General features: G+C 39.3%; 1 protein-coding gene across 17 annotated transcripts in view; it reads right to left on the minus strand.

The window, feature by feature from the left end:
• PCDH15 (protocadherin related 15) overlaps positions 1 to 27,226 on the minus strand; it is an 805,380-nt gene that overhangs the window by 223,086 nt on the left and 555,068 nt on the right. For all 17 annotated transcript variants that reach the window (XM_072040299.1, XM_072040297.1, XM_072040296.1 and 14 more), the window contains 3 exons: positions 19,684 to 19,803; positions 14,160 to 14,270; positions 9,829 to 9,999 (listed from right to left, as the gene is read on the minus strand). In XM_072040299.1, the coding sequence (XP_071896400.1) occupies positions 9,829 to 9,999; positions 14,160 to 14,270; positions 19,684 to 19,803 (402 nt within the window). The remainder of the gene's footprint in view (positions 1 to 9,828; positions 10,000 to 14,159; positions 14,271 to 19,683; positions 19,804 to 27,226) is intronic.

The raw sequence follows: 27,226 nt of genomic DNA on the forward strand, positions 1-27,226 counted from the left end.
TATTTGCCTTACTTGGCTGATCAGCCAGAACAAAGCTTGAATCAAAGCACATCATCTTCATTTCTGAAAGGAAATGACTTTTAATTACAGCTGCAGTTATTTCTTCCAAGCAGAAGTCAAAAGCCTTTTTCTTCATAGTTTCTGACAAATCTGTAAGAATTCAGTATTATCCCAACAGCGTTCCCGGTAAGTTACTAAATAAAATGACAAACATCAGGCAACTAATCTCCATAGCTAGAAGAAGAAAACTATGAATATGATCAAATCAGTCATTTTTACCATTTTATTCCCCTTTTCTCACAATTATTAAAGGAACCAGACTTCAGATCGACTCTATAAAATTTCATTTCACACCTTGATAAATGCTTAGAAAATGTGCCTGTCTTCCCCATCAGCCAAATATCCTGTCCAGACTAGGTCTCTGGTACATCACCATCAGCCCAGGAATCCCACAGCCACAGTGCATCACAGGTCTCTTGATAACCCAATTTCTGGTAAGAAATGTGTTAATCTCACCCCATACAAATATTCAAAGACTATTTGCAATGAAGCCTTTATTTTCTTTTCTATTTCACTTTTGAGTATACATTGTCCAAAACTACTCAGTTTTCAGTCAAACTTGATCCTTTTTCCCTTGAAACCTCCACTTTCTCAATCAGACGATGAGTACAGTGCTTTCAGTAACTGAAACATCTGGATTCTTTAAACATTCTTTACATTTTACGGACTAAAAGCCTGATTTTGTTTGCTGTTGAAGTTCAATGTAGGCAAGTTTACCTGTCCTCTATCTGAAAATGCATCTATATGTAAAATCACAAGTTATCCCTAGATACATAATGGTGACCGTCCTGCCTGATCAATATATCAAGCAAGTGAAATGCTTGCCTGCCTGCTCAGAGAGATTACAGTGAGCAGTTCTCAGCTTCACGTGTTCCTATCTTCAAGTCACTGTCAATTTTACTGATAACTCTTTTGATTTAGCCTTACTGCTTCGGCATCGTCCCATATACGTGAAAATTAATTACCTGTAATGTCACATCTTTATTATTTTAACCTTTTCATACTTCACTACTTTTCAGTGACATTTCCTTGGGGGGGGGGGGGGGGAAGGTTCTACTTATCAAGAGATTGCATATGGAAGATAGGCAATCAATCACGAAAACAACAGGGAAAAATCATAACAGAAGACTTAAAACTCCTTTTATGACTCCTTATCATGCACTAGCAGATAATCAATAGCTTGTCAAAGCTGTCCATTTTGACGTAGCTCAAAGTGTCATTTACATAGTCAATTCAAAATCACTGGCATGAAGTTATTAAAAAAAACCCTACACTAGTAAATCTACTGTGAACGCTACTGCTTATTTAACATTGTCCTTTACCTTGAACTTATTATCAATCAGATAACCCCTGTATTGCTGTAATTATTGTGAAAAGATTGAAAAAATTCACATGGAGAGTTTATCCACAAACATCAGAAGGTGAACCACCCTCAAGAGAGGATTTTATCATTGGTTTTGAATTGCTTTCCAACTTCCAAAACAATTCAAGATTGCCTATCAGTCCATCGTGCATCTATGCTTAAATTTAATTAGAAAAATTGCTACCTGCTGCTCAACTATACTGAAAATAACTTGCCTATAACAAACAATTTGCCTTTCTCTATAAAAAATACACCAACGAATGCATACCTGTCACAGAAATCAATCTTCATTTTCTTGTTCCTAATCTGAGTCTCAGGTTTTACCTAAATTGCTAATGAAACATTAATAACTGAAAAATGCATCAATCTGCTTTTTTTTTTTTTTTTTTTTTCCAGCCAGCAGCAGCAGCAAGACTATTCAAAGCCTCAGGCACTAGAAAGATTTTTTTCTAATTTACTGAATAAGAAACAGCACAAGGACATTAAGATACAGTCCCTCTTTTCGCTGCTTTTCTCTGGTTAGTTCTTGTAGCATGGCTCAAGTGACACCACTACTATCTACCAAACTTTTTTTGGCTGTTAAATACATGGGACCTCATTCAGCTCACAGCTCAGCAGTTGAAAGCATCTTATCCTTCCTTAGAGATTTCAGTCTAACACAAGAATTGCCATGCATTTCTAAATAAATATTCAAGTGTATAATATTCAGACTAGAAAGTACATAAGCCTTTCAGGCAGCAAATAAAGATGCGCCAGTGGTATTTGGTCTAACAGTTCCTCAGAAATAGGAGTGTTTGTGAAGAAAATTCAAAACGATGATGGTATTACGTATGATGAGTTCATATGGAAACGTGGGCAACGTGCACACGGTTAAAACCAAGAAGTTCACATCCAATCCTCTAACGCACTAGGGGCCTGATTGTCCATGATGCTGAGCTCTTATATTTATTAGGGAACAGCTGCAGAATTCTGTAACAAAAGGTAGGCTTTCACCTTCAGTCATTTGTTGTCATCCTGATTGTGTAGAAACTGAAATAATAGATGTTGAAAGTTGTTCTTCCCCACTAAACATTTATTTAAAACCTAAACATGCTTACTGCTCATTCCTATTGAGCCCTGAAACCACAAGGTGCAGAGAATGCAGCATTCATTATTGGTAAACGTAAGAGATCCTCAGGCAATGTGGAGGTATTTAAAGTTATACATGACCCTGCATATACATGCATTTAATAAGGAAATTGCTGTTTTCCTAGGTATTGAATACTTAGAAATGCACATCAGTATTCAAAGCTATCAGTATTCAACGCTAAGGTTAGTTTCTAACATAGGAAGAGATAAAGAAACAGAAGGAAAAAAAAAAAAACTTCTAAGCAAGAGATAGAGCATAACTACAGGCTAGGCAGCAAGATGCGTCTCTACAAACAGCCAACACATCTTCTAAGAGTGCCCCGACGTACTTCCAACCTCAGCATAAGTCTCCATGCCAGGCATCATTGCAGAGCTACCTCTGCTAAATGCAAAGCCTCCTTTGCATGCCAGAAATACCAGGAGAAAGAGAAACATGCACCAAGACTGTCAACCTTAGGATTGTGCTGGTGCTTCACAGAGCAAACAACTAACTTTACAGCATTTAGTATCAGTCCCAAACAACTGGAGAGCATCTATTTTGCTGAGGAAGGAATAATTAGAAACAAAATAAGTCTCAAATAATTTCCTGATGCTCCTTGCAGCTAAATCATAAGCACAGCTCATTAGGCTACGCATACAAAGTAAGCCAAAGGCTGGCACGCCTCTTTTACCATGTTGCAATAAAAGATTCCAAATCTTTGTTAAAAAAAAAAAATCATCACATTGAGATATAAGTAGTTCAGAAACTAACAACTTCCTAAATTAGCCATGAATACTGGCAGTTCTGAATGTGGCATATCTAACAAAGAAAATTTGAATTGACAAGAAAAACTGGCAATCTAACCTGATGTTTAGCTTCCTGGTACTTTGGCTGCTGGTAGGAGTCAGCTCATCCCCATGGACACACAATGTCTTTCAGCAGCCACGTTTAGAAGAAAACTTAAGAAGAAAATCGTCTTCATCAAGGGAAAGCATTCCTGCTTTTCCATGAGATTTTCTCCATCACGTAGGAAAAAAAGGCAGCCTCCTTTTAGGTTGAAAGGTTTTTGTTAAAGTAGATTTAACTGCACACATTTATTTAAGCTCAGACTGATTTTTTACTGTGCTGAACTATGAAGGCTATATGTTACACTGAAACCTCAGGGAAAGTTATTTGCTCATAGTTTGCATGGGTCTTCTGTCGGTAGATGTCAGTAAAAAAGAAAAGAAAAGAAATAAAGAAATAGTATATTTTTATGAACTTTATTCTTTAACAAAGAGCTGCTTTTAAAACTAAAGTTTTAAAATCTTTAGTTTCAGACACCTCTTGGTATAGTTAGATATGTTTCATGTTTTCTCTGTTTTGCAGTGAGTTTTATTTTAAAAAATCTCTAAGAGAAAATTTCCAGGACATTTTCTTTGTAGCAGGAGTTATGATTTGTACCATCAGATAGGAAAGAGCTGCCCTGAAGTCACTTTAGAAACAATGGTTACACACCCAGAGGTGCTGAAAAATACCTCATCATAACCCTTGCAATGCTAATTAGCTATCAGTAATCAGCATAGAACTGATTTGTACAGCCCAATTAAGCCTGGTTACTTACAGAGGTGTCCTGTGTTTCCACCCACTGATGTGGAGACTTCTGTTCTTCACTCTCCTTTTTTCCTTCTCTGCTGAAATAAAACTAGCCCCTCGCGTACCACTGTGACCCCAGCTCCCTGTGGCAGCGTTTCCATCTCTCCCACTTTCAGAATAACCCGATTCCTCCCTATCTCTTGGTCTCCCAACTGCAATGGGTTATGAGGCCCAGAAGGTACTGTCAAGGGGCAGTCCTCCCAAATTGCCCTAGTAATAAATGCAATTAACTGCCAAATGGCCATGCACCACAGTTATTTTACTGCAACTCTAGTGTATGTCACTGCATGATGCTGGGCTAGAGTGATGCAGGAGAATGGGAAATGGCCCGGAGAAAAAAAAATAAGTGATTGGCTCTAGAATTAAAGCAAGAATCAAAAAGATAAAAGGCAAGTTTTAAATAGCACCTGACATTTTGACGTAATTATTGGTCTGATGCAAACCACATCCTCAATGCTAACTTGCAACTCCTCACGTGGTTCATGATCTCCATTAAGATGTACTTGCATGTTCTGTCCAAATATGCCTGTTTTGATGCATTTAGTTCATAGTTACAATTCTGAATGTTAGGAATCAACAGGCCATGCTAATGTTGATGGTTTATTTTGCTTTGCATATATGAAATTTCAATGAATTTCTTTCCTTTCACATGAAATATTCAAAACCAAAACCACCTAATTTTGCAATGGGGAAAAAAAAAATCCCAAACTCTCCATTTCTGTGACAGTAGAGCAAAACTGTTTCACCTTACCATCAAAAGTCAGTTTCCACAGTTTCAAAACTATGGGTTCCAGGACATGATGCTGATCAAGCAAGGCTTTACTCAGCAGGATTACAATCCCACTTCCTAAACGTTCATTTTCTTTCCTGAATACAAACAAATCAAACTGAAGAGGTTCCTCCTGCTAATAAAACCTTGAGGGCTTCTAAGGGCACATCCTGCTCTTCAACATCTATTTTTTCCCCCTCAAGTGCATTGTTATTTGGAGGATTTTTTTTTTCAAGCTTTCAGCTAGAGGTCCTCTGCTCAGAGGACCACTCCTCAAGCCTCAGTCCTCCACAGGGTAGCTGAGCTCACAGACTTTGTGAGGTCCACTTTCAGCTCCTAAGGACTCTGAGCATAATTACTATAGAAATAAATATTTTCTGTGTAGAAAGATACATCAGTAGTGCATTAATAAGCAATGCTCCGTAATGCAGCTAGCTGGTAATGTGCTGAATCTTGAATCAGTACAAAGAAAGCCTCAGAAGTGTCATTGAGTACATGAGTTTTCATGTGGACTGATAATTATCCTACGGAACCTGGTAATGAATCAGTTTGTTGCAAAACCAGCCTAGAAGCTGATTAAATCAACCTAATTTATACTTTACCGCTAATTGGCTTTCCTTCTTTGCATGAGGATGGAAAAACTCTGAGCACAGAAACGGACAAAACCTGCACAACGTAAGCACATCGGGAACAGACTGAAGGGGGAAGAGACAGAAGAAAGTATCCTTCCAGATTCATGAGACACTCTCGAGGTTGCATTTTTTTTTTTAAACTCAATTTAATGACTTCACTATACTGTTGCTTACTCGTGCTTATTTGCTGAAGTCTTCCTGAGACAATGACAGGAAGAATTACTAGATTTGGCAACACACAAACACAAAAAGCAGAGGCAAATATAGAACAACGTAACCAAACAAAACAGTTTTCTCAGAAACTGATATTTAACTAACAACAATAAATTAACTCCTGGAGAAAAAGCAGGACGGTGACAATTAGGAAAAACTGAGTAGTATTTGGACCAATTAAGCAGGAGGTTCATACCCATATCCATTTATCCACCATAGAGAGATGCCGCTTTACTTTTTGTTATAAGGCAATATACTTGGCTTGTCGAACTTTACTTTTTGAAAGGTTTGTGCTAGCTCATTTTAAAGTCACTATGTCACTGAAGTAGTAGTTAGCATTCTCCTGAAGGAAGTTAAGGCAAAGGATTTGCATATGAGTTATGAGACAACTTTAGACAATGACTTTGAATGCTGTCTTATCACAAGCTTTGATGTCTTTTCTGCAAGATAAGCAACCCGCAATGATTTTTTAAGAGTCAAAACTCTTTTCTCTCTCTGGGAACTTCTGACCCACATGCGACAAATGGGACTTCACAGGAGCAAACTTTCAGGCTGCTCAGTTAGCGCTGGCTTTGGGCTTCAGCAGCAGCAAAGCAGTTCAGCTCTCACCGCTCACCTGCTGCCGGATGAAGCATGAAGAAAGGCTAACATGGCCTAACATGCTCTCACTAAATCCGAAATTCATTTCTGCCTCCTCCGCAAAGCTGCAAGAGCACCTCACAACCACTCCACAACAGCCACTGGTGTTTCTGTTACCTTAGCCGCAGCCATAGCCCTGAAGAGGCTATCGTGGCAATTAATTACAGCAATTAAACAAAAAAGCAAAAAAAAAAAAAATAATTAAACAAAAGCAAAAAAACATTACAGGTGATGGCACTGCAGACAGTGAATCTCAAAAGGCACCCAGCAATGACAAAGGTCCCATCCTGTGGCCAAGCTCAGCTGGTTAACAAGCAGCACCCAGCTGACTTGGGTATTACCGTAACATGTTAATCTACACACACACCCAGGGAGGACATCAGAAAACCTCTGGCTTAGCACATAGGAGCTTTGGGACAACTCGCACAGGCTTGTGCAAATAGCAGAAATGCGAAACAGGTTTTTACAAGTGCATAAACACTAATTACATAGCGCTCCACACAGCTTGGAGCAGGCCTAATAATATTATTAATACTGCCATGAGTCAGACCAACTCTCAGAAGGCACAATGTAAACCGTGATACTGTTTCCAATGAAAAACTGTTTCTCTGGTAATGAAGAGACCCATTAATTTTGCTGTTCTCTTCCATTCCTGCCAGCCAAAGACCATAAACAAAGCTGATGCTGTATGGATTCTTTGTTGCCATGCATCAAACTGCTTTGGAGCTTCTAAAGGAAAGAAGTTTGGAAAGAAAATGCTATGTTTACCTCAGTAAAGTCATGGGTAGAGGCCAACTAAAGACAACTGACCTTCTAAAACTGAAAAAAGTACTTACCAGTTACATTAAATGATTTACTTATAAATGCTTCATTTTAGGGGTCAGTTGAGTAGACATCTTGCAAAGCACAACTTATTTTCAAGCTACTGCTTCAGACTAATTCATACTTTGACCCTCTTTGTTCAAGATTCATTAATATTCCTTGTCATGTTCATTGTAAAAAAATATAAAAACAATTAAAAAATAAATGATTATGCTGGACAAAAACAACCCTTTAGCCTACATAGTGGCTACCATTAAAAAAACACAGCGAGCAGAATTCTCTTCTATTTGCTATACTTACCAAAGACTCAAAATGGACAGTGTAGTAAATTCTGATCTTTTTAAAAAAAGGAACTAGTGCAAATAACTCCATATAAATCTTTCTGAGAAGTATATGGGCCACTGCCGGCTTTTGTACAAGCTGACATTGTAGGTGAAGTCTTGGATTGTTATGGACTCATACAGGTCATGTCTACCACGTGCAATGCAACAATTTCACATCATGCTGAAATCTCCAACCTATTTCTGAATGAGCTCCCTTGCCCAGGCTGCTTCGCCATAGCAGAGCACCTCGTCAGTCCACTGCCAGATGCTAGCTCCTGCAGACAGCTCGGGCCTCTCTGCGCCTTATCACACTCTTGCAGGACAAATGCAATACCTGTTTTATTAGCTGAGTATTTTATTTATCATCTTCATTGTCTAAATGCATTATAATTTACAAGTCAAGTAAATATTTGAAGTACCAAGGTAAAACTTTGAGTACAAACATCCTTCTTCCACTTAGATTTATCCAAACAGCTGCAGCACTACAAAGAGATAAACAGCAAATAGCAGGTATTTTTATCAACAGAACCAGTTTCTCATTTCATAGATCAGATTTCTCAAGGTGCAGTTTGACACAAAACAGCCAGAAAGCAAACAAAAAAGCTGACACCTGAACAGATTGTACCTTGTGAAATCAAATGAATGTATTTTGCAACTTGGAAACTAATCACTAGTCAGATTTTTCCTTGCCTCCTTGGCAGGCACCACTTTGTCTTCTAGCATCCAGCATGTGGCCAACCCCAGCAAGAGGAGAATGGAGACAGAGCTGGGTTCCTTCCATCTGTGAGAGCTGCAGCAGGAAAATTATCTGACCTGTATTTTACCTTAAGATAACTAGATTTAATAAATAAGCAATAACCAAAACAACAATTACTCACAATTACTGCCTCACCTGCCTCTGTACTGGGAACTCTATCAAATCTGTGCAGATGAAATAGGGTCACACTCTGCCGTTCTCTGCATAGGTTGGGTACCCTACTAACCCTGATGAGGCCACATATCGAGCTGGGGAATAACGTGTGGTTGCCCAGCTACCTTAAGATGACACTACGCCCAAGCCACAGTGATGTGGAGTTGAAAGCAAACACATTCATTCACAAAGTCAAAAACAGTCAATGAAATTAGAAAGGTTTATCAAATACCAACGTGTAGAAGTGAAAGGAGAAATGTAAATCAGTATAATAAGGTTAAATACAGAATGTCTATCCCCTTCCTTTTTCCAGCTCATTTTCTGCTGTACAAGCTGAGCACCAAGACTCCCGTCTTGCTACGCCTTACAAATAAGGATGCAGCTGTGAGGAAGAGTTTCTCCAGCACAGAGGAACAAGACAGAGAAACAACCACCTGTACAGGTGCACGTGCACTGTAAGGCACAATCCAGTTTGCCAAGGGGGTCAGACTGACCTGAAACTATATCACCTCCCTGAAACTTGGTCTAGCCTTCCCTAATCAAGGACGTATGCTAATCACACACTGCGATTACATTAAGCTTTGTCTCACCTCCTTCAGTCTGCACTGGCAATTCAACCACACCCTGTACCGTTAACCTATACAGGTTACATGTACCGGAAACCACTGAAAAAGAATTTCTCCCATCACAAAGATGCACACCTCCATCACACGAAGCATCAGCTCTCCTGTAGCGAGGCGGAATCAGCACCATCTTGCATCAGAATTTGATGCCGCTCTTACCTCTTCTTTTTGTGGCTCGCTGGGAACGTTCCAGTGGGAAATTAATGACCTTTATCCTAACCAATGTATTAACTGCCATTCTTAGCACAAGCAGATATGTGGGATATACACACATTTTTTAGTGTGTCTAGTTTGCAACCAGATATAATGACAAATAATCTTCTCGGGAACAAGTGACTATTGCCTTCTCCCCCCAGAATCTTTCTCCTGAGGTCTGTAACAATCCCGAATAGAACAGCATGTCGAGTCCCTGCCCAGAAGTGCTTCTTTATAATATTTCAAGAGCGGAGTATGGACAGATCAGGGAAAGTGGCTTTACAACTCTACCAAGCTTCAGTCAGATTCAGCCCCTGTAGCAAGCGAGCGGTTTGCCACTGTATCAAAGCTAGATTTTCACGATCTATTCCTACGTATATTTTACTCCAGCTTTATCCTCTTTAGCACACAGAACCTGTCATTAAAGCATACCTGAGACTCCCAGATACAGTTCTCAATTGTGTCCATAGATAAAGATGACAGCTGCTTACGAAACGAACATGTGAAACTCAAAACAAAAAAGCGAGAGGACTTACAGGATCAGTCAGTTCTGGCACACTCGCTTGGTAGGTGAGAGGTCTACAGTCACGAGTATTATTCACCAAGACACAAGGAAGAAACATCGGTCCCAAATCGTCCCCATCGAGCACATCCACTGTGAGGGTGGTTGTACTTGTCCGTCGCTCATTAAGATTCTGGGCTCGGTCCTGGGGAGTAAATGGGTAATGTTTCACAAGACATTCTGAAATCACAGTCTACAGAAAGGTTACAAGTTAAAGGCAAGGACAAGATGTGCAACCATTCCAGTTATGCAGATTCTATAAAATAATTACAGAAAACTCCTCTTATGCTGCCTTGTATACCAGTCTTTGTACAGGCCAACAGGATGCTTAGAGTCCAAATATTATGCAGTAGGGTACAAAAGAAGAGCAATTAAAAGGAATAAATAATAAATAAAAAACCTTAAGCAGTAACCTTCTTTTTCGAATTGGCCCCTCCACTTTAATGCCCAATTCACCTTTGTGTATCACTGTTTAATACTGATCTTAGCACCTCCCTACCCCTGCCCCCCAAGAAAACCTCTAGATGACAGCAAAGAGATGGATCCAAGATCTCCAAACCAAGGAAATCTGTTTCCCATGTCAAAAGCCAACTTGTCTGGAGAATGAGTTACACTGTTCATGTTTTAAAAGGCTGAAGAATAGTTCTGTCCACAACAAAGATGGTGCAGCTAAAAAGATCTCCATGCTGCATGACATTCTTTACAATGCATCATGGTTTGTTGTGGTTTTGTGTTTGTTTTGTTTTGCTTTTTATGGATTTGGGAGACAATACCGACTACTGAAAGTTCTTTGTCTACATTTCTTTCTCTCCAGGTGTTAAGGAATAAAGTTATACTTTCTTGAAATGTGGGAACAATCCAGATTATTTCTATATGCTGACCAATGTACACACTAGCAATAATTTACCTTTTCTTTCTTCGTTTACAACTATAGCGAAGAAACAGCACGACTATCCAGTATTTATTTCAAAAGAATATAAAGTGTTTCCATTTTAAAAGAGTAATTGTTGTGGTGGCTTTTCTTTACAAAAATAAAACCTCTTGGAAGGAATACGGGTCATCAGTTATGGCTTACCCTCCTATTCTAGGCTGTCATTAACAGGAAATACAAAAGCAATTGTTTTTAAAACATGTATTTATGCTGTTTAATATCATCCTCTGCATATAGGAAATAGGTCATTCCTCTAAGCCATAGGAAATGTATTCTTTTTTCCTTGTTTGCAATGCACTCAGTTATTGGAAGTTCTTTACGCCATTAGTCATTAAATGTGGGAATATCTGAATTTAACTTTCTTCATGGCCAATGATGAAAAACAATGCAAACAACAATGAGAAGTGGAACAATCTTCACCATCAGCTCATCTGTTTGTTTTTACACCCCCCTTCTGTGTGCCTTTGAGTAACACTGGATCAAAGCACAGATACAGGATAATTAATTTCACGTAATGTCTTCAGGATGCAAGAGCAATAAACACTCGCTGCTAATGTAATCAGTGGAATACAAGTATGATTGCATGCAATTGAGAGAATTAAGTGCAGCATGCAATATTTTGAAAAACAGAACAAAACATGAGCAGGGAAGGATCTACGAAGAGCATCAAGCCCCACTGCCTGACCACTTCAGAACTAGAAGTGAACGCAAATATTGAGGAGGGCACCGTCCAAAGGCCTCTTGAACACTGGCAGGTGTGAGGCACTGACCACCTCCCCAGGAAGCCTGTACTGGAGCACTCTCACAGTACACAAACTTCCCCTCCATCTGGTCTCACCCTCTCTGGTGCAGCTCCAAAGTGACCAGGAGTAGAGCCTGGCACCTGCCCCTGTGCTTCCTTCTCCAGGGAAGCAAGGTCTTCCTCTCAGCTTCCTCTTCCCCAGATGACAGCCCAGGTGGCCTCAGCCTCTCCTCCCAGGACCTGCCTCCCAGCCCCTTACCAGCTTCTGGCCCTCCTCTGGATGCTTTCCAGGACCTGCCCATTCTCTGTGTGCTGGGGAGCACAGAGGCCACACTGGCCCATTCCTGGCCTCTCCACATGCCACCCGGCATTCCCTTGGCTGAGCTCTGTGCCACTGCTGCTCGCCTGGTGCCCTGACGCACCCAGACCGCTCTACGAGGCCTCCAGGGATCAGCAGCACCTCCCAGCTTAGCATCACTGCCAAACTTGCTGGGGATGTGTTCTGCTTCTGCATCCAGATCGTTGGGAAATATGTCAAACAGAACTGGCCCAAGAAGTGAGCCCTGGTAATGATGAATGAAAGGATGCATACAGCAAACTCCTAAAGAAGGCTATAAAGGTTAATTAGAACCTTTCTTTGAGATTAGTTACTCTTCTGTGATCACTAAATAACTTCAGTGAACTCAGTTCCCTTGTAAGTATTTCTGAGAGAACAACTGTCCTAGGAAGACGCTTCAATCATGCGAGCTGCCTCATTACAAAAATGTCGAAGCTATCAGCGTAGCTCTCATCCCAACCCATGCAGCACAAAGGTGGCCATTTATCCTATAAGGACGCGTTATCGGAAAGAGCGAGCAAAGTAAGGAGAAATTGCTTTGTGGCACTGCCTCTGTGCATCACAAGCTGCACCATCACCAGCAAGTCACCCTGCACGAGCACCAGGTCTCCCTGCTGACGTGAGGTGTTTGCACTGTGGCACGCCAGGCTCCACGTGAGCCTCCTTTCTCTTGAAAAATATCACCTCCTCAACTACCCGAGCTGCTTTCCTTCGAAAGGGCGAACTCATGAAACGTACAACTCTAACATCAAATGAAGAGAGCTGTGAATACAGAGTGGTGATCTGTGGAATTAATCAGTGATTGGAACAAAAAGGAAAACAAGCATAAACAGTTTTGTGCCCTCCCGTATTTCTGTTCAAGAGATCAGCAAGTTATGTTACTCAGGCAAAATGACTTGTTTTAACAGGCATGGGCCCGGAAGTATCTTGAGGTATAGATAAGAGCAAAAAGCATTGAGACACCCTCAGAGAGAAAATGCTGAATGTGCCACAAAATATATGCCCCCAAAAATGTATCTACCATTCTGTATCAGAAAAATGACAGTAATATAAACGAGTGAATTTGTATTACTATAAAGCTATCTTAAAGCTATCCCTGTACTCGGCTCTGGTGAGGCCGCACCTCGAGTACTGTGTTCAGTTTTGGGCCCCTCGCTACAAGAAGGACATCGAGGTGCTCGAGTGAGTCCAGAGAAGGGCAACGAAGCTGGTGAGGGGCCTGGAGAGCAAGTCCTACGAGGAGCGGCTGAAGAAGCTGGGCTTGTTCAGCCTGGAGAAGAGGAGGCTCAGGGACGACCTTATTGCTCTCTACAGGTACCTTAAAGGAGGCTGTAGCGAGGTGGGGGTTGGCCTGTTCTCCCCCGTGCCTGGTGACAGGATGAGGGGGAATGGGCTTAAGTTGCGCCAGGGGAGTTTTAGGTTGAATCTTAGGAAGAACTTCTTTACCGAAAGGGTTGTTAGACACTGGAACAGGCTGCCCAGGGAAGTGGTGGAGTCACCATCCCCGGAGGTCTTTAAAAGACGTTTAGATATGGTTTAGTGGAGGACTGTCAGTGTTAGGTCAGAGGTTGGACTCGATGATCATGAGGTCTCTTCCAACCTAGAAATTCTGTGATTCTGTGATTAAGGTTGCTTCAGAGCACCCTCATTTTCCCCACAAATGATTCAGTATCACAACAGTGTTAAACAGTGGAAAATTTCTCATTTCAGCCATTATCAGAATAGAAAAAAAGAAAAAAAAAAAAAAAAAGAAAAGCTTTTACAGCCCTCAAGGACACCAAAAATTTCTCTAATGACAGACATATTAGATATAGTTTAAACATCACTTTTCTTGGTATGCATTCTTCACTGCTGGCCACCGTGCAAAAAAACCCTCTATATAACCATGCAATATGACTTGAAAGAAAAATCACCTCTTTATAGAAAACTGCATTTCAAACCTGAAGGATACAACTAAATTGTATCCATTAAACTCATTTGACATCAAATTAGCATGGCCAGATGTGTTAGAAAATGAACACTTAGTGACACCAGAATGCACTTTTCTGCATGGACTGTTCTTCAAATATGATACTTGTTCCCAGCGCCAAAAAGGCTGTCCTGTTACCCACTCTGAGCAAGCTTTTTTAACCACTAATAATGCCTAAGCTTTCAATGACAGAAAGTACGCAGGTACATCTTAAATAAGGTCTTCGGGAAAGAGCGCATCAGACCTGTTATTTCAGAGATACTTTCCTCTCCTAAAAACCCACCTAAATAAGATTGGTAAGTGGCCATTAAGAGATAAACACTTACATTTGCTTGAACAATGACAAAATAACGAGTCTTTTCTTCATAATTTAGTCTCTCTCGTAGAACTACTGCTCCAGACAACGTGAGAGGAATATCAAAGGTCCTGTTGGAAGTCTGCAAAAGTTAAAACAGCAACACAAAATTGAACACGCTTCAAAGTTAAAGCACATTTCAGATAGACCACAACGAGATAATCTAATGGATGGTATACCAAAATTACTTATGCTTCTCGGATTAGAGCTTTTAAATAGTCTACTGTGTTTTCTCCCCACCCATGAGAACTTCATAATAAATATTCTGTGTGTAACAGGATTTTCTCTGACTCTGCACATAACTTATTCCTCCTGACCATGAACAGGATAGTCAAACTATCTGAATTTACGCTCTGACGCTGAATTTACACTCTGACGTTCAGAAAACCTCTCCTGATGTGGACACAGGAAATTTAGGTCTGCGGTTTCTGTAGTTTGACTTACCTTCTTCTATTTTTCCTCACCATTAAGAGAGCATCAGGTATCAGAGATTAAGAATTCCTTACCACTGTACTTTTTATCCTACTCTTTATTCTGGCTTTCATGAGGGTGACAAAGCTTTAAATGTCAGCTCTACACAGTTAGGTGCCAATTCACAGTGGCAGTGATGCACACGTTCATGCACTAATAAATACAGATTTCTGGGTAGATCAGGTGAAATTCAATTTGTCCCACACATTTGCTTAAACAGATTCTTGGCACCACATGACAGGAAGGTACTGCTAGGGTACACACACTTGTAAAGGATTCACTGTGTTAAATGACCCATTTTGAGGGAAGATTACAGGTAAAGACGCAGGTTTGACAGGTGAGATCTGGTTCCAGTTCTGTCATCAAATTGATCACATTAAAATCTTTCCATGCTTCAATCTAACAATGTATAATGGAATTAACATTGAGGTATGGCGTATGGGGAACAGCTCTAGAGCAGTCCAAAACCTCTGAACAATCAACGCTGCAGAGATACAAAGTACTTTTCTTCCCTTAGCTAACATAAAAGGGCCCCCTCCCCTTTCACTGCTTGTGCAGGTTCACTGCTATTGTCTCTTTCTATTAATGGCATTTGCTCAGAAAAAAAAAATAATCTAGTGAACTATCCAAGTAACAGTAATATTTTTGACTACTGTATAAATTGATGCTGTTTGCACACACACGCACCACTTCTAACTCATGAGGAAGATCCCCCTTGCTGCTTTAGCCCATTTATCTCTGGTTAAAAAGGCAAGAACCAGCTGGAAAAGACTCCGCAGCTCAGGAGCAGCCAGGGCACTCTCAAAACACTGCCTTTCCTTGGAGTATCTTGCCATGAGGATGCATTTGAAGTGGGAGATTACAATCTGAACTGTTAATAAGCATCAGTGGAACTCCAGCAAAAAAAAACCCACACCTGTAGCCTCCTCCCCAGCTGCCTGCATCTGGAGTCCCCTGTCCCTCCAGTACAGCAGTGGATGCAATGGCTCTGAGTGATGTGTAGTGCAGTGTCCAGGTGTGGGCTTGTGTGAAAGCTCCTGAAGGTGGCCCATCAGAGTCACCCCATGCACATCCCTGCGATGGTTCTGCAGACTCCATTTATTCCTGCTGCAATCCAAACCGTTACCAAAGCTCCAAGGCAATTAGAAGATGTACACAGCACAGCTCAGCTGCATTTCCATCCAAAACTGAAATGAGCCAGCATATGCAGGAAGTCAGGAATATCAAGAGCTCCTTTATGCTTTCCGGCAGAATGATGCTGCTTTGTCACCTGCCTACTCCAAGAGAACAGAACTGGTTCTCCTTGAAAAGCTTCAAAAAATAAATACCAAAACGCTTTTGTACGGAAGTCCTCATAACACAAAATATTCACCTAGCTCAAAATGGTGAAGCAGCATCGTTTCTGAAACTCAGAGGCAGCAGGATGGCAAGGATCACTTCCAGGGTTCAGACATAAAATTAGCCTTTGGGGAAAATTTAAAAAAATAAAAATAAAAAAAATACTTCCAGGTCATTCAGCTCCATGCCCTAAGTAGTAGAAAGACAATGGTTCCACATTATCATCATTACCCAACAGACAGCACAAAACCATTTGAAGAATTACACTTTTTAAATTCAAAGAGTTCAAAGCAACTTGCAGGGCTTTCTAAAAAGATGGCCTGTGCACAGACGGTAACACATCTGACAAAAATAGCAAAATCTCTACTATGTCAAGGCAGGTTTTAGAGTTCTGAAGAATCAGAGGGCATGAGGTTGGCAGAGAACACAGAAGCTAGCACAGGCTGCTCTGTGCCTTGGCCAGTTGGGGCTGTGTATCTCTTAGGACAGAGATTGTACCACCTCTCTGGGCTCCTGCTTCACTGTTTGATCTCTGTCATGGGGGGAAAAAAGAGCATTTTCTATCTTCTAATTGAAAGAAGTCTGCTTCTGTTTTCTCCATAACATGCAGTACACATAAGACAAAAGTAAGTTTTTCCATGCATCGCTGCCTTAGCCTGATTATCCAAAACATGTACATTCTGCATCTCTGTTGAAGCTGCCCACAGCCATCGGCCAGCACTGCTGTAGGACAGTCCCTATACCCAGCCCAAGCCACAATCTTTCCCACCTATCTTAAATTGGACTAAAAGGAAGTGGTGGTGCTGGGCTGTGATCCCAGGTTCTCGTCTAGAATGCAAGCAGCTCAAACAGAAGAATAAAAATATCTCCTGCAAATCTACTACTCACTTGTGCAGGTGCACAGGAGAGGAGGCAATTTACCCTTTGTAACAAGGCTGTGTGCTTTGGAAAAGCCACAATAGGCTACATATCCCCATCACCACTTTTTTTTTTTTTTTTTTTTTTTCATAAACTACCATTTGCAACATAAATCATGAGTGTGTTGTGAAACACTTCCCAGATAACATTCAAGTTTCAATGTATATGTGGCAAAATACTGCTAGGTAAACTCTCTGAGAAAGGGAAAGTCACCAGGATACCAATTCAATTTGATCCCCAAACAGGGATATGTTATGTGAAAAATCACCATGGCAAAAGCGTTATGCATATCCCAATCTTCAGAAAAACTCAACAAGTTTCATTTTGCATCCTCACCAAACACAATATAATGAATCTCTGTAAAATTAGCTAATAAGGACAGAGTCCAGAACTTCTTGTAAGGATGCATTTGTCTTAATAACCTTCAGGTATTAACAAAGTCCTCAGAGATCTACAATTAGCTCTGCATTAGAAGACAATTTTTTTGGCAAGTTAATTACCTCACCCTTAGCTTTTCACAGCCAAGGAAAACTTTATGGCATTCTCTCCACAACAGCTAAAGAGACCAGAACAACACCTAGCATGCTTTGCTTTCTTTTTTCTACTTGACTTTTATCTATCTTCCAAATTAAACAACAAAATATTTAAGCTAAACTGAACCCCCAAGTAACATCCGTAGTTTTTACGGTTGCTGTGTTTTGTCTTTTAATGTTGAATTGGTCTCTGATAAAACTCATCAGCACTCTTAGGTTTTTCTAAGGCAGCAGAATAAGTCATTGGTGCCAAACAACACTGTGGGGCATCTTCAACATGGGACATGGGAGGATCCTGTAAGTAGAGGGATTTCTCAATGAGCTGTACACATTATTTTCAAGGGTAGTAACTGTATCCCAGGTTAAGAAAGAAAGTTTGTTACATTTCTGGAAAGGTAACAGCTGCAGTGAAACATCTTCTAAACCACCTCTGTCAAGCACAAACTTAAAACCTGTTGTTAGATAAAAGCAGTATTACATGCATGATGGTTACCTACTTAGGAAGGAAGCAATTTATTTAATCTGGACTACAACAGCAGTAAAACAAAGAAGTGACGAAGTAACTAACTACTCTGAACAAGTTGTTCCAAACAGGGAAGTCTCTCACAATTCCTCACAGTGACTGGGAGAACAAGGTCAATTAAGTTTTGTTAGGTAAACAAGAAAAAAGAAAATCTGTTTTAACTCCTCCTCTGGTGAAACAGGATCAAACCATTTGGGCATGCTATATCCCCTTTGTTAGTGGTTAACTGAACTCTCTGCTGGGCTTGAGGTCACTGTAATTGTGGGAGATGCTTTAGAATGATTTCACCGGGTGCCTTTCAGCAGTATAATGCTGTGACATAACAGTAAATTAAGAAAAAAGAAAATTAAGTAAATAAGAAGAGCTAAACAGCTAAACAGCTCTTCTTATTTCACTGTGGTACAATATATTTCAAAAGAAGTGTGTAATAATTTAGGGGTTTGGAGTTTGTTTTGTTTTGAGGATATAAAGATCTTTATTGAAAAAAGAGGAAATTATTTGAACCTGTCCTTGTTAAGTATTATAAGCTAAGAAAAAAAAAAGAAAAGGGGAAAAATATAAAAAAATAAAAGCACTAAGTAATTCAGTATCTCTTTAAACTCTTGTTGACTTAAGTGGATAGGACAGAAGCATTTATGAGTTATATAGCTTAAATCATAAGCAAATTAAATCATAACCTGTATGCCTACACTTCTAATTCAGATTGAATATCAGATTGCTGTATTCCTAGAAAATCATTTCTATTTAAATTACCCTTAAGTAACAGTACAGAATTTGAATGAGGTTACTAAATCTATATGCTACATACTGTTTTCCTTCTTTAACATCTATATTATTGTTGGGATTAATTTATTTTCAGGTTAGCATACTTAAATTATCAGACCACCTGATCCACAGTAATGGTGCTCTTAGCCCATGGAAAAAAATACCTTGATTTACAAAAAAGGATTGCTAAAATAATTTGAATTTGCCAAGAAAATGCATATGGACACTTCACATGAATCACTGCTGTGTAAAAACACCTAATAATGGAGAAACTCACAAATCTGAACCTAAAAAGCATTTATTTTAATTCTTTATGCTTTTTGTCTCTACATGATGTGTTTGAACAGATAATAGCCAGGGTTATATATTATTAAAATAAAACAATAGTAGTATCTTTTTTAAAAGTGTTTGGTTTTGTTGCTTTTCTTTTTAAGGTATAAATGTAATAAATGTAATAACTAATAATGTTTGTTATTTATTTATTATTTATTATAGTTGGAATGTCTCTGTCAAGAGTAGCTTAGCTACGCCTATGAGTATTTCTTAGCAATGAATCTATTAGGTGTAAATGTGCAGGAATAAATATAACTACCTATCACACACTGAAAAAGCACGCCAAAAAAAACATGAAGTGTATGAACAACACCAGAGAAGAAGGGATTATTGACTGATGATTAAGAACTATGCTGATTGTAGTGTGGCAACAGAAGAAAAGGAAATACAGCTGTGTTTATGGGGCAAGCAACAGTCATTGGTAGAAAGGATAATCTATGGCAGGAAGTTTTCAAGTTTAGAGTTTCTTTATAATGTCCAGTAGCAACCTCTTATTCACTTGTTTTGAAGTCAATATATATAAACACCACAAAAATAAAATTTTATATAGATAGACAGATAGATAGATGTGTATTTGAATTTGAATGAAGAGAAAAAAAGTACAGGGCACATACCTTATCATTAGGATTGTACTGGATGACATACTCTATCTGGCCATTTGGACCATCATCAATGTCAGTAGCACCATTGTTTCCAGAAAACCCTGTAAAGATGGTTGTTCCAACTGGAGTTAACTGCAAGAACAGGGAAAGGCAAATGCATATTAAAACCCAAAACATAAAAGAAACAATAGAGGGTTTGTTATCAAGGGCATTTTATTTTATTTTCCCATTGCTCCTGTCTATAAAACAAGGCCAACATTCTCTCCTCCTCTTTACTCAGCCGGGAAATTCACGAGTGAGCAAATATTTAGACACAACACACTCAGAAACTACATTAACTGATTGGTCACATACAGTGAAACAGAAATTTCAATTTTTATTTCACAGATTATCTACGTCAGGTCAGCACTCCATGTGTATTTTAAAAAAGATGAAAAATATTAATGAAAAAATAGATAATATAAATAATATAAATATAGATAACATAACATACAAATATAGATAACAATAACTAAAAAGTACTTTTATTTTTTTTTTAGACTAAAGAAGGAAAATGACCTGCAAAGGTAAAACAGAACTTCCTCAGCAGTGACTTTGTAAGAACGTGAGCAGCACCAAATGAACATTACACACACACAGAGCTTTATGGTTTTAAATACAGGTGAGAAAGATGTTTCTCCAATACTTTGTTGGCAGCAACTGAATACTCACAAAAATATATTCTGAAAATTAATCAATTCATAACTATCCTCGGATAGATAAACTGCGTGAAATCAAGATCAATTGAGATTAAGGACAGAAATCCAACTGACATTTTAGGAGTCGTCATTTCTGAATTTTAATGTTCAGAGATCTTTCCGAGTAATAACCCTGAAAACCAAATGAACAAACAGCTCTGGATTCAACACAAACACTCCTCATAGCCATGCCTCCTGCTGTTGTTCTCTTAGTGCAAGAGAATTTTTGGTCCCTGAATTCCTTTGCAGACCCACTGACCTCTAACCTCCCTCCAAATTTCACAATTAAACCTATGGGGTATAAAGAAGTTTGAAGTTTTAAGAGAAGATGCAAAGGAAAAAGGGTCATTCTGACATCCGTTGGCTGACAGTGTAACACCAGAGCTGTGTCCCCTCAACTAAAAAGTGTACCGTAGTGGTAAACACTACAGCATCTGTGCAGGGAAGAAAGGGCTTTTTATGTTTTGCTAAGGAGATAAAAGAACAAAACAACCTGAAAACTGCGCTGGGCAATATATGCGCGTTTTCACCCTCCTATAAGTAGAGGTGGGTTGACCTCAGCCTGCTGCCAGCCCTCTCATCGCCCCAAAAAGGACAGAAGTAAGAGGATGAACAGGCTCCTGGATTAGGGCAAACAAAGGGACGTCACTTTACCAGCTACCGTCACAAGAAAAGCATATGCAACTCGGCGAAAATTCATCTAAATTACCAATTAAAATAGATTCAGATAGTTAAAATAAAAAATAAATTAATAATAATGATAATAATAAAAAAAGAGCAAGCAACACCTTCCCCATCCCTGGGGGTGTTTAAGAAAAGGTTGGACGTGGTGCTTAGTGACGTGGTTTAGTGGGTGACATTGATAGTAGGGGGATGGATGGACCAGATGATCTTGAAGGCCTTTTCCAATCTTAACGATTCTCTGGTGCAAATCCCCCATGCTTCTGTCAGAAGAAGCTTCAGTGCTCGCAGACAAAACACGGGAGCGCAGAGCTGAAGGACACAGCGAGGCGTGTGCTGCTTTCCAGAGGGGGCTGCGGGCCTGGCTCCCGCTGAGCTCTGCCAGCATCTCTGCGCAGCAAGACTTGCTCTGCTTCAGACAGAGAGGCAGTATCCAGCTCCTGACACGGTGCAGATAACTGATGGCTAACATAAAAAGGCTCTAGTGCTTTAAACCACATCATTAAGTGATAACAAAGGAGACAGTTGTAAAAATGAAATAGCAGTATACACCAGAATTACAATTGCATGCTCTTCCAGTAAAAGTCAGAAGATAAAGTCTTGGATTTAGTGTGTTGCATCCAAAGTAACTGACTGTAGATGTGCAGACCTTCATGAACCTGATATGCAGGTTTCTAGTTTATCTATATTGTCTTTTATGCAATACAGATTATATTAGAGATGAGACTGAAAAAATCCCCATCACTCACTTTCCTGAAAAACAGGAAAAAAGTAACACTAACTCAGCTTTACAGGCTGCCCTAGATCTCACGTCAGAGATTACTGCAGCTTCTGCAAAAAATCAGATGAGATCATTCCTAAACATCTCAAACTCCACAAGTAATCATTTGAGAGAGGCACTCTGCCTTCAAAGCTACGCAGTATTTTTACACTAAGAACTCCCATTGTGATAATTTTCCACTAGCAGCATTGCTTTTACCCACGCTTTTGAGGGTTTACTGACAGACTTGCCATCGTTACATTTTGACCAGTAAGGAGGGATGTTGCAGAGCCACAGAACAATCTGAATTAAGCTGGAAACTGGAAGCAGCTTGCTCTGCTGTGAAGGAAAGTGGGACCTGGGCATGCAGGAGGGCAGGCTTCATAGGTCTCCTACAAAGGCACTCCCATGCAGTCAGCAAAATTTTATCTTTTTTTTTTTTTTTTTTTTTTTAACCTAATATAAACAGCCCCCATGGTAGCCGTCCAGATGATAGCATAGACAGCTGAGTTACCTGCTCTTTATCTGTCTTTACTTGCTCTTTATCCCTTGCTAGCAAGCTGAATACGAGCCAGCAGTGTGCCCTGGCAGCCAGGAGGGCCAACCGTGTCCTGAGGTGCATCAAGCATGGCATCGCTAGTAGGTCAAGGGAGGTGATTGTCCCGCTCTGCTCTGGTGTGACCTCACCTCAAGTACTGTGTGCAGTTCTGGGCTCCACAGTACAAAAAGGACGTGAAATTATTGGAGAGTGTCCAGAGAAGGGCTACAAAGATGGTGAGGGACGAGAAGTGGCTTAGGTCGCTGGGCCTGCTCAGCCTGGAAGAGGGGACTGAGGGGAGACCTCATCGTGGTCTACAGCTTCCTCACGAGGGGGAGCAGAGGGGCAGGCACCGATCTGTTCTCTTTAGTGACCAGTGACAGGACCCGCAGGAATGGTGTCAAGCTGAGGCAGGGGAAGTTCAGGCTGGATATCAGGAAAAGGTTCTTCCCCAAGAGGGTTGTCGCGCACTGGAGCAGGCTCCCCAGGGACGTAGTCACGGCACCAGGCCTGCTGGAGTTTAAGAAACGTTTGGACTGTGCTCTTAGTCACATGGTCTGAATTTCTGGGTAGACTTGTGTGGTGCCAGTTGAACTCAATGATCCTTATGCGTCCCTTCCAACTCAGGATATTCCGTGATTCTAAGTCATACACTTGAGAAATGTTTATTTGAATCCATCGTTATCTTAGTAAGAAGCTCAACAAATAAGACTACAAAATAAATACTAAAATGTAACGCTCCTAACGTGCTGTATCTAAAAGCAGAAAGCCACTGGGTAATACCACGTTGCTAAAAAAGACATTCAACACTGCTGGAAAAGGATATATGAAATCCAAATCCAAATATGAATTACTGTATGAAGCCTCCTAGGGCAGAGCAAAATAAAAGAAATCTGATGAGATGACAGACGGCTTCATAACAACGTACTCTGTAGTGCATATGTACCTCACCAGGAAAGCTATCAAGAAATCTTCCCTGCAATTCTCAAGCAAGATGAATATTTAACAAATAAATGCATTTTGGACATCAAATGACAATGAAACAGTAATTATTTCATGCTTCACTGTATAACAATCAATACACAGCTCATATACAGGAAGATCTTACATATCCTTCATATAAAATTCCCTCCTACCACCAGTTTTCTTCTACTAGAGTCCAGCTTAGCATATGAACTACTGATCTTGTCCTGAATTGGGAGTGAACTATAAACTTGTTCTATATTTTCTGCTTTGGGCCACAGAGGGCACAACTGAGAACTCAGTTCAACTTATAAGCTGTGTCTTTATTAATGACCGTTCTTTATCAACAAGAATTATCCCACTGTTCTTGTTTAAAGAAGAAGATTATTTATGTGAACAGCCATTTACAAAGAGCATCTCTGTGAATGAATACAGATAACATGGGAAGGAAAGGCGTATTTTTCTAATTAATATTATGGAGGTGTTTAAAACACACGTATAAAAGCTGAAACCTAGCCGTAGGAAGAACCTGGGCATAAAAACCCTGTTTCTCCATTATTTTAGCAAAAACTTCCTTCCAAAATGAAAATCTTTCCAAGGACACCTCTATTAGTGTAAACAAAGTTTGCATTAGCTTCGATGAATAATTGAATTCAATTAGCTACTTTCTTCAGTAAAGACTGCATCTTTCAAAAACAACAGTAATGAATTACAATAGTGAAATCACAGGAAATTAAATGGTACACTGCAAATTTCTCAACTTTAACAGATCTGTAGTTCTGCATACGTGAATCTGACCCACACCCAAATTAAATGATTCAGCTGCTGATCTAACCAAGGAGTAAATCCTACCACTGACTGCCAGAGAAGGCATGCAAGAGGATGCAACCAAGATGACATCTTCAACATGGAAGGAAGTTTGTTCCTACACTGAAATGGCAAAATTGAGATTATATTTATATAAAATACAGACAGATGTAACTTTCAGTCACTAGTCAAAGGCTGTGCTTGAATCCCAAGCTTCCTTTGGCAAAGGGAATTTCTTCACAGGTTAAAAACAGAATCATAGAATCATTTATGTTGCAAAAGACCTCCAAGTTCATCTGGTCCATCCATCCCGCTACTATTAATTTCACTCACTAAACCGTGTCCCTAGGCACCATGTCCAACCTTTCCTTAAACACCCGCAGGAATGGTGATTCCACCACTTCCCTGGGCAACCTGTTCCAATGCCTGACTAACAGATTGGTTGGAAAAATCCAACACCAACTCTGAGAGACTGAGGAGGAAGAAATATGTCTAAGGGAGGGGGTTCCTGGCTCCTTTAGTTTACTTCTCCTTTTTGGACTGGAGTAGGGTCCAAAATTGGCTCCAAAAAGCATCCCTAGAGCCCCACTTGTCCCACTTCCATTAGACATCCCTACCTCACAGAATACCTTGGTGAGAAATTTTTTCTCAGTATTAAACTTCAGTATCCCCTACAGAAAGGGACTGAAGATACACAGGAAACCAACAGTCGACCACTGTGAGTTTCTTATTTTATGCAAGATGGACTACTGGGAACCATAAAGAAAAACAGGTATCAGCATTAGCGACAGTCTAAGCATCATTTCTGTGGGAATTCATTGTGGTGAAAAAGAACCAAGTGGTGATGACAGAAAACGAGTAAGATTTCAAAAGAATGTAATTATACAAATAGGGAGGAAATGCATATAATAAATCTTACTCTTCCACAGTCAACAACTTTAATGCTTAGAAATTTCCTTCAACGTGATTTATGTCTCTTAGAAATCTAGATGCAGACAGGAACGTTCAATACTTCCATAAAACATTCTGAAAATAAATTTTCCTATTATTGCCTATTTACAAAGTTAAAAATGAATAATTTTTCACAGTGGCCCCTAAACAGCAAAGCAGAGGAATAATTACAGTTAATCATTCTGAGCTAATATTGTTTTGATGATGTCTACCTGCAGAGATTAATTATTTCAATACCATAAGGAAAAAGATATGAATAATTACACCAGAAGCAATGAAAATTCAGCATAAGCTATAATGCTCAACAGCACAAAGTCAAAGTTGTAAGACAGCTGAAGTTCAAGAAACATTCTTATTTTGCAAAGACTTCCTCTCTCTGCCAACTTAAGGAAAAATAATATTAACCCTAAAAGAATGGTTTACAAGGGACAAATTCTTATCAGCTATAAGGGTATGTATGCACTCAGTAACGCTCAGTAATTCAGTAACACTGAATTCAAATATTACTGAAATAGCTCCACTAATATTTCCAGACAAAAACTGTTACTAAACACCACTGAGATTACCAAAAGATTTGAAACACTTGAGTAAGGCCCACATGAAAAATTAGTAATAAAAAAAAAAGTCTTCTAAAACTCAGGCAATGAAGAATTAGAGCTGTATTTAGATGATATACAATTTGTAAGGATAAGTTGTGTTTAACACAGAATAGAACACAAGATTTTAGTGTTCAGTCCCCATACAAGGCTACTTGTTCTTAAAACCCTTGCGGCCATATTTGTCGATGCTGTGATAGTAGAGTTATAAAATTCTTTTCAATTTCTAACCATAAGCTTTCCAGACTTCCAAAACTTGGTTTAGATATACTGTAATAGCAGATATCTCTGGGTCACTAACAAACATGGTTGAATGTAACCCCAGGCTACAGTCATCTTGTCAGTTTTTTTTTTTCCTCCTAAATAGTGATGTGACATTTTCATGTAAATATATGTAAGAGCAAAGGAAATAAACCTGCAGAATATTTCTAATATCAGCATGGTTAAGGGCATATCTGGCTTATTTCCCAATTCTGTCTCATAATCCAGACAATTATAAATAGTCAATAGTTTAATTACCATCTTTTTTGGTTGGTTGGTTGGTTTTACTATAGTTGATGCACAAAATGCCACTTATTTGTAAGCAGATGGATATTCTGTGTCTACATTAGATCTCTACAATGACTATTAGGATCACAGAGAACAGATAATTTCATATGTGGATATATATAAATATAAATATACGTATATACGTACTCAAATGTAAGTGCATCTAAATATATATATGCACACAAATGCATGTAAGGTTATTCCTTTGCTTGCCTTTAAAATGCAAGGCATTTTTTTCTCTTTGTTAACTACCTCAAAGTAGCTAGTTCATTTATAAATGTTTAGATAATATTTTGTTCAAAAAGCACATAGTTTTTTTAGAGAAGGAGATACTGTATTTTATTCTTTAAGGAAGTTGAACTTTAAAACCAATTTTAACTGTAATTTAACTGGGAACACCAGCACTGCTACTCAAAGCTAACCCATCAAGTCAAGCAAACATTACAGGCTCCATAAACCTTAACAAGAACACAAGAGCAATTGTACAGCAGCTACATACTTTCAGTAGAATAATTAAGATCATACTGAAAAAGGTATTTTCTCAATAAACATGTAATGTTCATTTTCACACTTAGATGCAAAAGATGAGTTTTAAAACCACACATGGAAGGAAACAATTTCTCTACACATTTTAATTCTGGATCACCTTGCCCAAGGGTCTTGTATACAAGAATGTGTAGGAACGACAGAAGAAAACAATTCCCTAAGAATCATTTGACAACAGGCAAAACAGGCCCAAGTTATACAGGCACTATGGATAGAGATTTCTCACGATTTTCAGGATCCTAATGAAGATTTCTGAATAAAAGAGAAAACACGGCATGTCTCATCGCAGTGCCAGACGTTAAGGCATATATATATAGCTATGATATGACAAAAAAAGTCTATAAATAAACACCTCGATAAGGGAAGGAAGGGATTCATTTATTTATTTATTTTTAAATAAGACTGACCACATAGTTATGGAATTAAT

Source organism: Anas platyrhynchos, chromosome 6 (genome assembly GCF_047663525.1).
Source record: "Anas platyrhynchos isolate ZD024472 breed Pekin duck chromosome 6, IASCAAS_PekinDuck_T2T, whole genome shotgun sequence".
Classification (NCBI taxonomy): Eukaryota; Metazoa; Chordata; class Aves; order Anseriformes; family Anatidae; genus Anas; species Anas platyrhynchos.